General features: G+C 35.8%; 1 protein-coding gene across 2 annotated transcripts in view; it reads right to left on the bottom strand.

Annotated features, from left to right (window-relative positions):
- Positions 1 to 5,868: 5,868 nt before the first annotated feature.
- The window catches only part of Ssfa2 (sperm specific antigen 2), a 38,493-nt gene continuing 29,303 nt past the window's right edge, over positions 5,869 to 15,058 (bottom strand). The window contains exons 17-18 of one of the 2 annotated variants that reach the window (XM_013029009.1): positions 7,832 to 7,948; positions 5,869 to 7,015 (exon numbers count right to left, since the gene is read on the bottom strand). In XM_013029009.1, the coding sequence (XP_012884463.1) occupies positions 7,844 to 7,948 (105 nt within the window). In that variant the 3' untranslated portion in view covers positions 5,869 to 7,015; positions 7,832 to 7,843. The remainder of the gene's footprint in view (positions 7,016 to 7,831; positions 7,949 to 15,058) is intronic. The other variant, XM_013029016.1, reaches the window with a different exon arrangement.

Raw genomic sequence — 15,058 nt, 5'->3', positions numbered from 1 at the left:
CTTTAAAAAATCCTTGTAGATTTCTTATGTGTCAACTGATAATCATCTCTAGATAAAAGCCACGGTTCCCTCAAGATAAGCCCTTTTCTACTTGTTTCTTCTGGGAATGATGCAAACACTGCTAGGACACTCCATTGCTTGACAGAAATATACGGACGGGCAATCCTTTAAAAAGCCCTTAAGGAAACTCCTGTTTGAAACCCATGTTTTATGAACCACTTTCTTAAATGATTGTAATGTATTAACAAAGAGACTTAATGACGCAACCTGGATTTTATCTTTTCTGGAGCCATGTCATTTTAGTAATATTTTTTAGACAATCTCAGTATTAAACAATTTCATTTTAAACCTCTTTCATTTTTTTTCATTATTTTTAGCTCATCTCTTTCCTTAAATTTTACTACAGGCAAGGAGGTAAACAAACAGGTCAATATTATGAATATTCTGTCTGGAAATCTTAACTAGATCATGGAGTTAAACAGGCATACTTCTTCTTTACCACACCATGCCATGACCTAAAAAAAAGGGGGGGGCATTTTCTCCAACTTGCAGGAGCATCTTCACTTTTCTTTAAGCCTTTACTGAGAGCTTCCTCAAAGCCTCCCAGAATTCCACCAGGAATCTGCAGAGATCCTTGTGGCTCTCATTACCTGCCTCCTCAACACCATTTTCTCTTCTTCCCATACCCAGTCCCACATCCGGTCCCTCCACATGGAGGGAGGCCTTTTATGATAGTACATAAACTATCCCCAAAACTTAGTTTAGCTTAAACAACACTTTCTGTTGTTTACTGAATAGGTTTTGGAGAGAGCTCAGCAAGGATAAATTTGTCTCAGATCCATGCCGAATCATCTGCAGAATCTACTCACGGTAATTACATGATGAGCAATATGATGCCATCTATTGGATGGGAGGTCAGCTAGGGCTAAAGGGCAGAAGCTTTTGTTCCTTTTATGATGTCACATATGTGAGTGAGAGCATGCTATACTTGAGTAAATTCTTTTGATGATCGTTCTCATACAACTGTATAACCCATTAGAAACTCCTTAATTTTTAGGGTCATAACTAAGGCTCAGATCAGCAACCCCACAAATAGGTATGCTAGGAAGAAGGATGCACTGGTCTGGGAGTTGTTTTTAGCACTGTACCAGAATATTTTGGAGCTGCCTAAATGTTCCTTGTTTGAATAAGAAACCAGGAAGTTGGCAGCGGCCATCACTTTTTGAAAGTGACTCTACTTTTTCTTGCCTGTCAGGAGATGTCAAGGTCATGAAAACGGATGTCCTTACTTCCTGATTTTGTGGGAGATACACAAGTCATGACTAAGTGTTTCACCCTTACCAATCTCTTGTCTTGAGCTGTACTTTCTTCCATGTAACAAGAAGATACTGCCTATTCCATAGTAGTAATTTTCACAATCGAGGTCTGAATTGTTTGCCATATCTAGCAGCTGAATATTCTTCTTTAAATTGTCTTTTAGGATTAACTCAAGTTGAAAATCACTTGACTATCATGCATTGACCAGAACTCTTAGCATTATGAATAGCAGTATCTCTCAAAAGAAATTAATTATAATATTCCTTCATATGATATGTTTTACTTGTAATATTTTATAATAAATAAAACCCTTTACTTTGGAGTTCATAGTAATAAATGTATAAATAAAAAGTATAAAGTATAATTTTGCTAAGCATTTCTCAACTTGTTTTAAAATCCATACCCCACTGGCTCAGATTTTGAAAGGCTGTTTTCAATAGGTTGTGTTTCAAAAAGAATACTTTCCCAAATACAAAACAATGAAACTCAGTGATATGCCCATGCATTTGTGCATAAAACTATACAGAAGACTGCTCCTCTTCTTTTGTTCCATCCTGATATTAACCAAAAAGTAATTTCAAGACATGTGTTTTGTAGCCAACCTTGCTTTATGCAGTAATCCATTATTAGCAAACCATGAAAATACTGCAAATGGCCTGTTAGACTTAAATCCAAAACCTGTGGGAGGTTAAGCCTGTTTGGAAAAAATGTCTCCCAAATCATGAATGATAATCTAAACTGTATATTATTAGCCACACATTTCTGGCAAAAGATTTAGTTCCCTTCAATGTGGTTTGTGCCCCTCTATAAATTTCTGCATCTAAAGAATTATGGGCTATTTCATTCATTTCCTTTTAATTATAGACATTATAAACAGAATGGACCAAAAACTCTTCTAGGGAATTAGTAACATACCCTAAAATTGATATAGGGTTCTGACAAAATTGTGGTATATTCTGCTTTCAGCTTCTTACCCAATGTATTTTTACCAAAACAAAGATTCACTTTTGTGAACTTTGAAAGACAACTCAAATGCTAATTAAACCACTGGCAAGTGGTAAAATAAAATAAAAAACAAACCTTTCTATTAATTTCTATTACTCACATTTTCATTGAGTGTTGGTTGAATGAATCTGTGATACTTCGAATAGAATATGATAAAAGTATGAATGTTCAATTGTTAAGAAAATGCTTGTCTGATGACTCTGCTCTCAGTTGCTGGCTTTGTAATAAAACTTCTAATTTGGCTCTCAAAAGAAAAGAAAGAAAGAAAATGCTTGTCTGTTACTAACCATAGGAGGGGCCCATTAATGCCTATACCGTGCCCATGCTGATATTCAGTAAAGATGTGAATGAATAAGGCTGTTTTAGTACAAAGCAAGAGAGCTGGATGGGAAGAACATCAAAATGTCCACCTTTAGTGCTCCCAGCCACAAAATAGTCCAGAGAAATGGGTCTCAAAGTGAAAATGATCAAATTTCACAAGGGCTTCATGGGAGAAAGCTGAGCTATGCACAATGCTGCTTTGCACTGTAGTGGTGAAACAGCAAAGAAAGGACTCTTTTGGATACACTATGCTGTTAACTGTAGTCCACTGAGAACACTATTAGAAGAGCAAGGAAGCAAAAACAAATAGCATCTAGATAAATGTGAGGGCTAGTGTGAAGATATATGAATCACTCTTAAGGGACCCTCGGTGTTAGTGGGTGGGTTTTAGGATAGAAGCATGTGATCTAAAACAAAAAGACCTGAAAATATGTCTCCCAGTATGAATGTAAGCTAAATCATTTGTTCTCACCTGCTAATGAGACATGAATAATTTGAGATCGCTATATTTTGCATAGTATCAACCAACATAAATCATCAGTTAAATCAACTGAAATTTAACTGATGACTCCTCAGGCAACGCAATACCCAGGCACAGGATTGTGGGAGGCGTTTGTGAATTCACTCATCGCAGAATATTATCTGCTTTACAATACATCAAGGGTTCTTTGGTTCATTTATTCTTACCTTGCAACCATAGAAATACTAAAAGGAATTATTTGAGATGTTCCAAAACAAAACCATGAATCATCTGTCCATGGATTTACTAAACAATTAACTCAAGAATAGGAATAACAAATAGCTGTGTTCGACACAGTTGTTCTTGTTTTTAATCACTAATCCCTTCCAAAAAGAAGTGGTACAGCATGTACTCCAAATCTGAGAAATGGCTCAGACCAATGGTATATCATTCCAACTTTCATAATTACCACTTTGAGATTTTCTTCTGTGTCTTGTGCAAGGTCTTAGCACAATATATGCAAATTTTGTTTTTAATTATGCAGAGTAATTCAAATCAACCTGTGTGTTCTGATAGATTCTTTTCTAGAGGATTTGAACCCATTTGCTACTTCCTAGCATTGAAACACTACTCGAACCAAAATTCCTTTGTAATGATTTTTCTTTTAATATATATGTATATATATTATTGAAAAGATATTATACAGAGGCATTACAGTTACATGAGTAATGAGTACATTTCCTATGTAGCATTGTTACCCCTCCTTTGTTTTTTCCCTACCATTCCTTCCCTCCCAACTTCCCCAACTCCTCCCTTTGCAGCACCCCACCTCTGAAGTTGTAAAGTTTGTTTTCAACATAGTGTCTTATACATTTCATTGTTACAGTGGGTCAACCTGTATCCTTGTTTCAGCATTTTGTCGTTTCACTTCCCTTCCCCCAATTAGAAAAATGTATATACAATATGCAGGGTATCAGAATCAAACACAGTGACAACAGGGGTTACACCATGGGGGAAGAACATACAAAAGAAGGCACATAGTACATTATAAGTACTATAAAATCAACAGCAAGAAATAACCTCTGGTGTCCCTATCTTGGGGTTCATTTCGCTTAGCACCATCTTATATGGTTATATGTGCATAGCTTTTGGCTTTTTCTACTTGTCTGGTAAGATTATCCTAGACGTATACTAGTTATTGCAAATAAGGGAAACCATGGGACCTGTTTCTTTGGGCCTGGCTTACTTCACTTAGTATCATTTTTTCCATGTCTTTCCATTTCCTAAAAAATGGGGCAGTGTCATTCTTTCTGATGGAGACATAGAATTCCATTATCTATCTATTTATAGATCTTCTTACAGATCTATCTATAAATAGATATCCCTCATTTTCTTGATCCATTCATATACTGAGGGGCATCTGTGTTGGTTCCATCTCTTAGCTATGGAGAATAATGCTGCTATAAACATAGTTGTGCTGGTAGCTTTAGTATAGCCTTGTTTGTAATCATTTGGATAAATGCCCAAAAGTGGGATGGCAGGGTTGTAGGGGAGCTCTATGTGGAGTCTTCTGAGGAACCTGTATACTGCTTTCCAAAGTGGTTGAACAAGTACATTCCCACTAACAATGCAGTAGGGTTCCCTTTTGGCCACATCCACTCCAGCATCTGTTACTAGATTTCTTGATTATAGCCAATCTAACTGGGGTGAGGTGGAAATATCAATGTTGTTTTCATTTGTGTTTATGTGTCTATTGGCCATTTTTATTTCCTCTTCAGAGAAGTCTCTCTTTAAGCCTTTAGCCCACTTAATAATTGGATGGTTGTTTGAGGATCTGTTGTTGGGGGATTTAACTTTTTGAGTTGTAAAGTATATTTTAGATATGAAGCCCTTGTCTGTTGTATGGCTAGTGAAGATCTCCCAATCCCTGGGCTTTCTATTTATCTTGCTAGCTATGTCCTTTGCCATTTCTTTTTTTCTCTTTTTTTTGGGTGGGGGAGATCATGGGGCTTGAACTCGGCCTAGGTGCTGTCCCTCAGCTCTTCAGCTCAAGGTGAGCCCACAGTGCCACATCTAGTTTTCTCATGGTTAATTGGAGATAAGAGTGTCACAGACTTTCATGCCTGGTCTGGCTTTGAACCTTAATCTTCAGGGCTAAGCCTCCTGAGTAGCTAGATTACAGGTGTGAGCCATTGGTGCCTGGCTTGATAAAGATTTCTTTGACCAGCCCAATTTATACTCTCTCAAATTAACATTCCTAAACTTACCCCTAACTAAAAGATGTCTAGTCTATTTATTTCAATTGTTAAATTTTTTTAAGTTTGATAGCCAAATGCTGAGAATCTTGTAACATTGTAAAAATGTATAAAAATCTGACATTTCATTGTTGATGCCTGTATCACTAGTGATATTGAGTATTTGGTGTATATGTTCCTTTGCTGTTAGAATGAACTGGTTACATTGCTGAATAATTAACAAAGATTAAGGTGATGTTTGAGTATGTCCTTTAGAGTTTAGCAGTATATTTTGTTTTGTTTTAGATAAAAATCTTCATCACCCAAGAGTAGCTAAGACGCTTCACTGGGCACCTTGACAGGATGATTTAGATTGAATCTGCACTTTCAACAGCGTGACAGAAGGTACTCCAGGGAAAGCGCGCATCAACATAGGAGGCTCTGTGTTTCAATTCCTTTCAGACCTATTTGTCCCTCATCGGATCAAATCTAAATTGCTCATGCTGCAGTCAAGAAAAGAAATCATCAACATTTTAGGCAAAATAAATACTTTATTATTTTAATATTCTTTTAGAATCAGCGTTTGTGTGGTGTTTCAAACATTTATAAACCTTTTAGATGTTCTTTTGAAGAAGACTGTTAACATCTCAACAATTTTTGATTAAAGTTTCACACACAAAGAAACATAATAGAGTTGAAAATTATATATGCTTAAAAGAATAATTCTAATAACTTTTGGTGGCTACTTTACATTTATTGACACATGTAAAACCAAATAGAAACCATTCTCCTTCTTTCACAACAACAAAATTCTCACTGGTCCAAACTGGATGAAAATGATTTATATATGAAGAGAACAAATCTAAAGTATTTCCATTTCAAATAACCAAATACCAGCTTATTCATTTCTATCCATTCAAGTCATAGGGCCCATTATTGTAACAATACTCTACTAGTTAGCCTAAAAGATAGAAGAAACATCTCCTTGTAAGAAGTTTCAACAATTCAAAAGAACATAGTGTTGAACATAAAGCACATTTCCAAAAGAAAATAGTACGTAAGCTATAATAAAATTCCATTTGTTTTGGGTAAAGCAACAAGGCTTACAGTGTAAGAACATTAAGTAGTTGAAGGTAACCTCACATAATTCTATCCTACTGCCATTAGTAGCCTCCTCAAGAATTAACAGCAATTTTTACAACGGAACAGTTTGACTTCTTGGAAGTGACAATCATTAACAGCAGTGCAGGGATAATCATTGGTTGCTTCAAGCTCTCAAAAAATGAATCAGTTATTGCACAGTAAATACCTCACAGAGGTCAGTGTGGTAAGAAGCTAGTCTGAAAGAAATGGTATTTATAAGCTGGTTATGTCTTAAGTCTTCAAGTTTTATAATTGATTCTATATAAGGAAGCAACTGGAATTATTTGACATACAAATAAATATTATGCTTTTCAAACTGCTACATTTTTCATGATTTAGAAAAGAACAATAGCCAGCAAAGTGCCTAAGTTTCTATGCACACTTTGAAAGACATGCATCAAAGAAATGCACACTGTGCACTGTGTACAGTAGCCCAGCTTAGCAGAAAGTGTCTTCCAAAGTACAGATAACACCTCCACCAGTGTAGGTCATCCGAAACTCCGCTATTACACAGCTAAGAGGATCCATGCCAATCTTGAAAAGGAAACACAAATCAACATTAAACTCCTTTCAAATACCATCCTTAAAATATATCATTTGTGTGTGTGTGTGTATGTGTGTGTGTGTGTGAGAGAGAGAGAGAGAGAGAGAGAGAGAGAGAGAGAGAGACATATATAAACACAGGATATTTCTGTAGTTGCTATACACCTTTAGTTAGTTCTTTTATCCTTGGCTTTTAAAAAGAAATCTTAGCTGTTTTATGACATAGCTTACTATAATCTTTTCCTATTTTCTACAGCTAACTTATCAAATTTTTAAATTACATTTTGGTTTCTCACAGACATTATATCAAGTGGGTATCTTTAGCTCAAGTAAAAATATTAAGACATAATTTGTAAAACATAATTTAGAGGTAAAAGATAAAACTCATTTTAGTAAGCAAATCACAAAATTATTTTAAAATAAATTATGATTAGAATTAGATGCCAGTGATCTATTTCTTTAAAACTCAAAAGTAACTAAGGAAATTGTGATTCTCAAAACGTTATTTCACCAATTGTACACTTGGAACACCAATATAACCAATGGACTCAAAGAAAGATTTAGGTCTAAACACCCAATTTAAGCATTTATTTACTAATCTGAAATTTCAATGAAAACAAATTTAGAATATAATTCTATGGATGTTAATATTTGACTTTATACTTTAACTGGAGTGGTGTGAATATTTCACATTCTTGAATAACATTATATATATTGTAAAAAATTAGCTAGATAAATGTAATTATCTACTAAGAAAGTCAAGTGTTCATTTATATTTAGCAAAAAAAACAAAACTGGAAAAACTTACTATAAGTTCTATTTAGTGGCTGTCTTGTTTAGAATTAGATGCTTTACTTGAAGATACTGCTGCCAGAAGTCCGCTTACTATTTCCCGACGAATTTCCCCAACGATTGACTCTTTAATCTGTAAAGAAAGAGGGAAATAAGCATTTAACAATTACTGTAATCCATTCTCTTCTATTTTCAGAAAGCCATTTATCTCCTGCAATCTGCAAAATCAGAGAAAAGTATAATCTTCATTTGACTGTCCAAGTAACACAAGAGTAGGAATCAAATCCATCCACCTCTCCTCAAACCCAGAATGTACTGTGAGGTCTGGCTTAGCTAGATCAGCTAACTAAATTATAAAACAATACAGCTCCTAGGGAGACACTACCATAAAGCATTATTTTATGCAGACTGAAAAAGTTCTAGTAAATAATTCACTTCATGACATAAAATCACCTGGGAGGACTGGTTAAATGTGAGATTCCTTTCATGTTTTTTACTGATGTCTGCTTCTGTAAAGAGGTTGGCAAGGTACTACTTTCCAGCTTAAAAAAAAAAAAAAGAAAAGAAAAACAGGAGCAAAATGATGCCTGTTAGAATCTCAAGATATCTCCTCTAACCTAACATGTGCTTTTTTAATAGAAAGAGTAAATTATTATTTGCTAAAATTCATTTAAACATGAAAAACAGTCTCAAAACAACTATAAACTCTAAAGAAACTTTTATTTAGTGTGATGGTTTGTTTGGCTTTGATATAGAATGTATGCCTCCCTTGATTGCTCAGAAAGGAGAATTTTGATTAGGATTTTCTTCTCCAGATGTCTGAGAACTATGTATGTTATCCCTTCCCCTTTTCTCTCTAATAATATAGCATGGCCTCCAAATAGCCTTTTGTGAAGGCTTTAAATGTGTGTTTCCTAAAACAAACTGATATGCTCCCAAATTAGCACTTGGGACACTCTCAATCAGCTTTTAAAAATTCTGTATTTCTGGTTTCCTGTCAGCCTGTTCTCTTTTTCCTAAAATGCTCCTAAGTCCATCTTGAGCACATCTCAAGTGAAGTCTTGCCAAAAATGGCTCTGTGTTAATCTTTGATACAAAACTGGTACACAAAACTTGGACAGTTAGTCATAGAAACAGAATGTTCCTTAGCAATCAACCAACCATTATTACTGGCATGTATCTCAATAAATATAAGCCCATTGTCATTTTAACTTTTATTGATATTCCTAAACATTAAGTTTTTGAAGTTCATAGCATGTTAGATACTTTTTTTTTTGTTGGTCATGGGGGCTGAACTCTGGACCTGGGCACTGTCCCTCAGCTCTTCAGTTCAAGGCTAGTGCCTACTGCTTCAACCACAGTGCCACTTCTGGCTTTTTTCTGCTTCTGTGGTGCTGAGGAATCGGACCCAGGACCTCATGCATGCAAGGCAAGCATTCTACCACTGAGCCACCTTCCCAGCCCCTAGATTCATTTTTTAAATGAATGTGTTAGACACAAATAGTGAACCAGAATCCTTCTGTCAGGACACAGAAGCACAAACACCATCTTGGAAACAGAACTACAGCCAATCCACATTTACAAGAAGAGTACTGCAATCCTCACAGTGATACTGTCAAGGCAACGTGGTAACTTTATTACATCTCTATCCTCTTTATCATTGAAAGCACAAACTAGCCAAGAAAGTATTCTTTACCAGCCAAAAAATATTCTTTACAAACCTAACATGTATGCTCCACTTTTGAGGAACACAGATATTACCAGCATAAAGCATAACAGATTCTCTAAGAGCTCAGTGTGCTGGCATGTTCAGAGAAGGCTGAGACAGGAGGATCACTTGGGGCCTAGAGTTGAGTCCATTATGGGGAGCTAAGCAAGACTCTGACTAAAAAACCCAAAACGAATCTCTGCCTCATACTTCCCAAGGCTATCTACAAATTCAATGCGATAATTATCAATATTCCAACCTCATTCTTCAAGGAAATAGAAGAGGCAATCCAAAAATTCATATGGAACAATAAAAGACCCCGAATAGCAAAAAACAGAAAGAACAGTGCTGGAGGAATATCAATACCAAATTTCAAACTCTAATACAAAGCCATAGTAATCAAAACAGCTTGGTACTGGCACAAGACCAATGGAATAGACTTGAAAATCCAGAAATGAACCTACAGACCTATAGCCATCTAATCTTCAATAAGGGGCTAAAAATATAAAATGGAAGAAAGACAGCCTCTTTACTGAAATGGTGCTGGCAAAATTGGTTAACTATTTGTAGAAAACTAAAGCTAGATCCTTATATATCACCTTGCACCAGAATCAACTCCAAATGGTTCAAAGACCTCGGAGTTAAAGCAGAAACTCTGAAAACATTACAGGATGGAATAGGAGAAACTCTAGGTCTCCTTGGAACAGACCGAAATTTTCTTAATAGAGGCCTAGAAACACAACAAATCAAAGAAAGGTTGGACAAATGGGATAGCATGAAATTGCAGAGCTTCTGCATGGCAAAGGACATAGCTACCAAGATCAATAGAAAGCCCACAGAGAGAAAGATCTTCACTAGCCATACAATGGACAAGGGTCTCATATCTAAAATATACCTGGAACTTAAAAAATTAAATCCCCCAACAACAAATCTTCAAAGAAACAACTACCCAATAAATAAGTGGGCTAAAGACTTAAAGAGAAACTTCTCTTAAGAGGAAAGAAGGATGGCCAATAGACACATGAAGAAATGCTAAACCTCTCTAGCCATAAAAGAAATGCAAATCAAAACAACATTGAGATACCACCTCACTCCAGTTAGAATGGCTAGAATCAAGAACCCTAATAACAACATATGCTGGAGGGGATGTGGACAGAAGGGAACCTTACTGCATTGTTGGTGAGAGTGTAAACTTGTTCAACCACTTTGGAAAGCAGTATGGAGGTTCCTCAAAAGACTCCACATAGAGCTCCCCTATGAACTGGCAATCCCACTTTTGGGCATTCACCCAAATGATCACAAACAAGATCACACTAAAGCTACCAGCACAACTATGTTTATTGCAGCATTATTTACCACAGCTAAGAGATGGAACCAACACAGATGCCCCTCAGTAGATGAATGGATCAAGAAAATGTGGTATATATACACAATGGAATTCTATGCCTCCATCAGAAAGAATTGCATTGCCCCATTTGTTAGGAAATGGAAAGACTTGGAAAAAATTACATTAAGTGAAGTAAGCCAGGCCCAAAGAAACATAGGTCCCATGGCTTCCCTTATTTGTAATAACTAGTATATGTATGAGTCAAGCAGAAAAGTTCAGATAAGTTGATGTTAGGGGAATGAACCCCCAAGATAAGTATTCAAATTTTTTTTTGTTTTTTTTTCCTTTCATGCAATTGTTTCTAACATATTTATAAGATGATTTCTATGTTGCTTTGTATGTCCCTCCCCCACGGTATAACCCATGCTTTTACTGTATTTGATGTTGGTATAATTTGTGGAGGGGAAGGGAAAAAACAAATCATTTAACTAGGGATACAGGCGGACCCATTGCAACAGTGAGATTTACAAGTCGTTATGTCAAAACGAACTTAACAATTTGGTGGGGGGTGGAGTAAGGAAAGGAGTATGGGAAGGGATGGGAATGGGAAACAAAGGAGGAGGCAACAATGCTTGATAAGAAATGTACTCATTATCTTGCCCATGTAATTGTAACCCCTCTGTACAGTATTCTCACATTAAAAAAAAAAGAATCTCTGCCTCCAAGTTATAATTCAGATATAGACAAAATGAATATTGTCTTATAAAATATTAAAGGAAAAATGTATTCATTCACTAAGAAATAAGAACATAATTTTGAATTTTGAAGATGAGAGACTAGTATTTGTTAGAAAAAGACAAAATTCTCAGAAAATGGGAACTTTAAATTGTAGTTCATGAAAACTATTTCATACAACAATGAAGATACAAAACTTGACACAAAAGCATCCTGAGTTAAAAATCCTGTCCCATTCAGTGGGCTTTCTACTTATCTTGCTAGCTATGTTCTATGCCTCAGATAAAGGCCTCCTATCTAAAATCTACTTAAGAGCTCAAAAACTTAAACCTCCCAAAAATAACCCTTAAAGAAAAATAAAACCCAAACAATAAATGGGCTTAAAGACTTTAAAAGTGACTTCTCACAAGAAGTAAGAATGGCCAATAGACATATGAAGACCTGCTCAACATCTCTGGCCATAAAAGAAATGCGAATCAAAACAACATTGAGATTCCACTTTACCCCAGTTAGAATGGCCATTATCAAGAAAACTTACAATAACAGGTGCTGGCATGGATGTGGCCCAAAGGAAACATTACCTGTACTGTTGGTAGGAATAGAAACTTGTTCAACCACTCTGGAAAACAGTATGGAGGTTCGTCAACCGCTAGGTGCAGGTTGCTTACACTTGTAATTCTAGCTACTAAGGAGCTGAAATCTGAAGGGCTAAGGTATGCACCAAGTTTGGCTAGAAGCATGGTTCAAGTGACAAGAGTGCCAGATAAAAGAAGTACCAGCAGAAGAAGCCAAATGAGTATTAGACCCTGAATTCAAGTCCGTGTACTTAGAAGGAGGTGGGGAGAGAAAGGGAAGAAAACTATAAACAGTTTTAAGGGAATTAACCAGATGCATCACAGATGACTTGGGATGAAATTTTTCTTTTTCAGTCAAGGGGCTTGAACTTAGGGCCTGGGCACTGTCTCGGGGTGAATTTTAAGATATGATTTTTTTCCCTAATAAATCTAGGCAGAAAAAGATGTATCTTTAATCTAACAAAGTAAAAACTCTGTGCTAAGTATTTTGTCAGAAGGAATTTGTTCAATGCCTTTGGTCCAAAGATAACTCTTTATTAACAATCACAAACAAAGTACTCTTTTTAGAAACTTTGCATGGGTGCCATGTTGGAGACAAAGGAGTGACAGATGTCATTGTTTGCATGCATCCATGGATGCAATAAGAAAACCTACCTGAGAGTACCTGACACACATGTTCAATTCTTACCCACAACTGTTCAGTGCAAGATTAAATCTTGCTTTCTGAATAGAGCTTTGTGTTAGTGAGGCTAGAGCTCAGAATTTACTGAAATAATCAAATTTAATTATACTTTCAGCAGGTACATGCTCATTTATGTAAAAAGATTACCAATTAGAAAAAAATGGAATAAAGACTAATTTGAGTTTTAAATGTTATTAATAAACTTCATAATAAAAATGACTGCAACTAAGCTATCAACATATATTATTTTCTAATTACCAGCATTAGACTATTAGTATAGACTTAAAAAAACTTCAACAAGAGTTTGTTTTCTTAAGTAAATCCATATTCTTCTTTGCCTTGTTTGATCTTGTCTTTGCTTAGAAACTCCTTTGTAGACAATAAGACTAAAGGTTAAGCCTCCAAACTATGGGCCACATCTGAGCTGAATAGTTCATAGTTAACAGATTTAGTAACGAATTCTAAAAAAAAGAAATCTTCAAACATTTGCCTTGCATGCCAATTTAAATGTCTGCAAAGTATAACATCTTTCATATTTAATGGGAAATTTTTATAAATGATTAATCTCTCTAGGACCAAGGCAGTATAATGGGAACAAATAACTTTCTCTAAGGTATGGTCTACTGGCCAGAGAATCAATGTCTGGTCTAAAATCAGTGCTTTAGTCCTTCAATATTACTTATAGCATGTCTGGCCATTTGCAATTATAAACATAAGGATTCAAGCATACAATAAGAGAACACTTGTGCCAAAGAGCAACTTAAAGATAAGCTTCCAAGAAAACCTCCAAAGCAAAGAAAGTTAAAGGTAAAAAAAAATCACATTTCTTTTACAAATAAAACAATGTTAATTTGAACCTACTTCTCACTTACCAAAACCTACCTTGCCTCTGTGGAAAGAAGGTAAGTATTGTATATACAGAGAGATTTTCAGGAACATGTCTATCATCTCTCTGTATTTACAGAGAAGATTGTATCTGCTTTGAAGGTACTTCTTAAGCTTCGGTCGTGCAGCCATAAATAATGGTATCTTATGCATTTGAACTAACCTGTGGACTCAGAGTGAGTGCCAATAGCCAGTCTGAGGGAACATTCTGGCATGCTGCCATCATTGCTGATCTACTGCCACCAGATGCCTCTTAATGGATTTTCAATACACTGAGTTCATATCATTACATTGGAAACACATACTTTAAAGAGCCAATGATTCTGATTTCTCTGCTTCTTTTAATTATTCCTATTTCTAAATTCCTAGTTCTTAAATACTTCTCAAAGAGAGGGAAATTTAAAAGCTTGGTACCAGAAATACTGCAGTTCTCACATTTTGGAACATTTGTGTGGACTTTAATGCAAAATATAAAATGGTCTTACATCTGTAGTCCAGGCTGGATTTGAACTTGAAATCCTTCTGCCAGTCTCTGGAGTACTGTGATTATAGCTATATACCACTATCCTTTCTTTGGCTGTGATGTTGGAGTTCCAGTGCAGAGCCTGTACATGTTAGGAAAGCACTCCACCACCGAGCAAGATTCCTCAGTCTTTCACGAAACTGTTTGATAGGCCTGCTAAATGCTTTTCTGTCTTCCTTTTCAATTGTCTCTTGAATTAGTCTTGTTTACATCCCTAACAAATTTTAAGCTTGAGGATTTTGTTTTTTACATGGATTTTTTCTTTTACCCTTCAGAGCAGATATTTAGCCATTTACAAAGTGAGGTATTTTTTTGCTGCTTTTGCTTTTTAGCAGTGCTAAAAACATAACAAGATATCCGAAGGAGGACTTCACACAAGGGAAATATGCCCCTGCTTTTGAATGACAGCCCAAGCCTCTAAAATGATTTTTTTCCAATGTATAAGATATGCTTTTTAAACAAATGGAAAGAGTTTTATCAGGAGTTTTACTATTTTAGTTGGGAAAAAAAGCATGAAATATTGTGACACTTCCAGACTGTGACCTTCCCTTTTTTTTTTTTCTGGGGCTTGAACAGAGGGCCTCAAGGTCTCCCTTGGTTTTTTTGACTCAAGGCATGCACTCTCCCACTTGAGCCATACTACTACTTCTGGCTTTCTTTTTGAGTCAATACCAAGGGGTATGAACTCAAAACCTCAAGGTCTTCCTTGGCTTTATCACTCAAGGCTACCACTTCATCTATATCTCCAACTCTAGCTTTTCTCTGGTGAATTAGACATAAGAATCACTCAAACTTTTTTGCCAAAACC

Source organism: Dipodomys ordii, unplaced genomic scaffold, assembly GCF_000151885.1.
Source record: "Dipodomys ordii isolate 6190 unplaced genomic scaffold, Dord_2.0 Scaffold5, whole genome shotgun sequence".
Classification (NCBI taxonomy): Eukaryota; Metazoa; Chordata; class Mammalia; order Rodentia; family Heteromyidae; genus Dipodomys; species Dipodomys ordii.
Note: the sequence above shows the minus strand (reverse complement) of the source record. Positions and strands in the feature narration are given on the sequence as shown.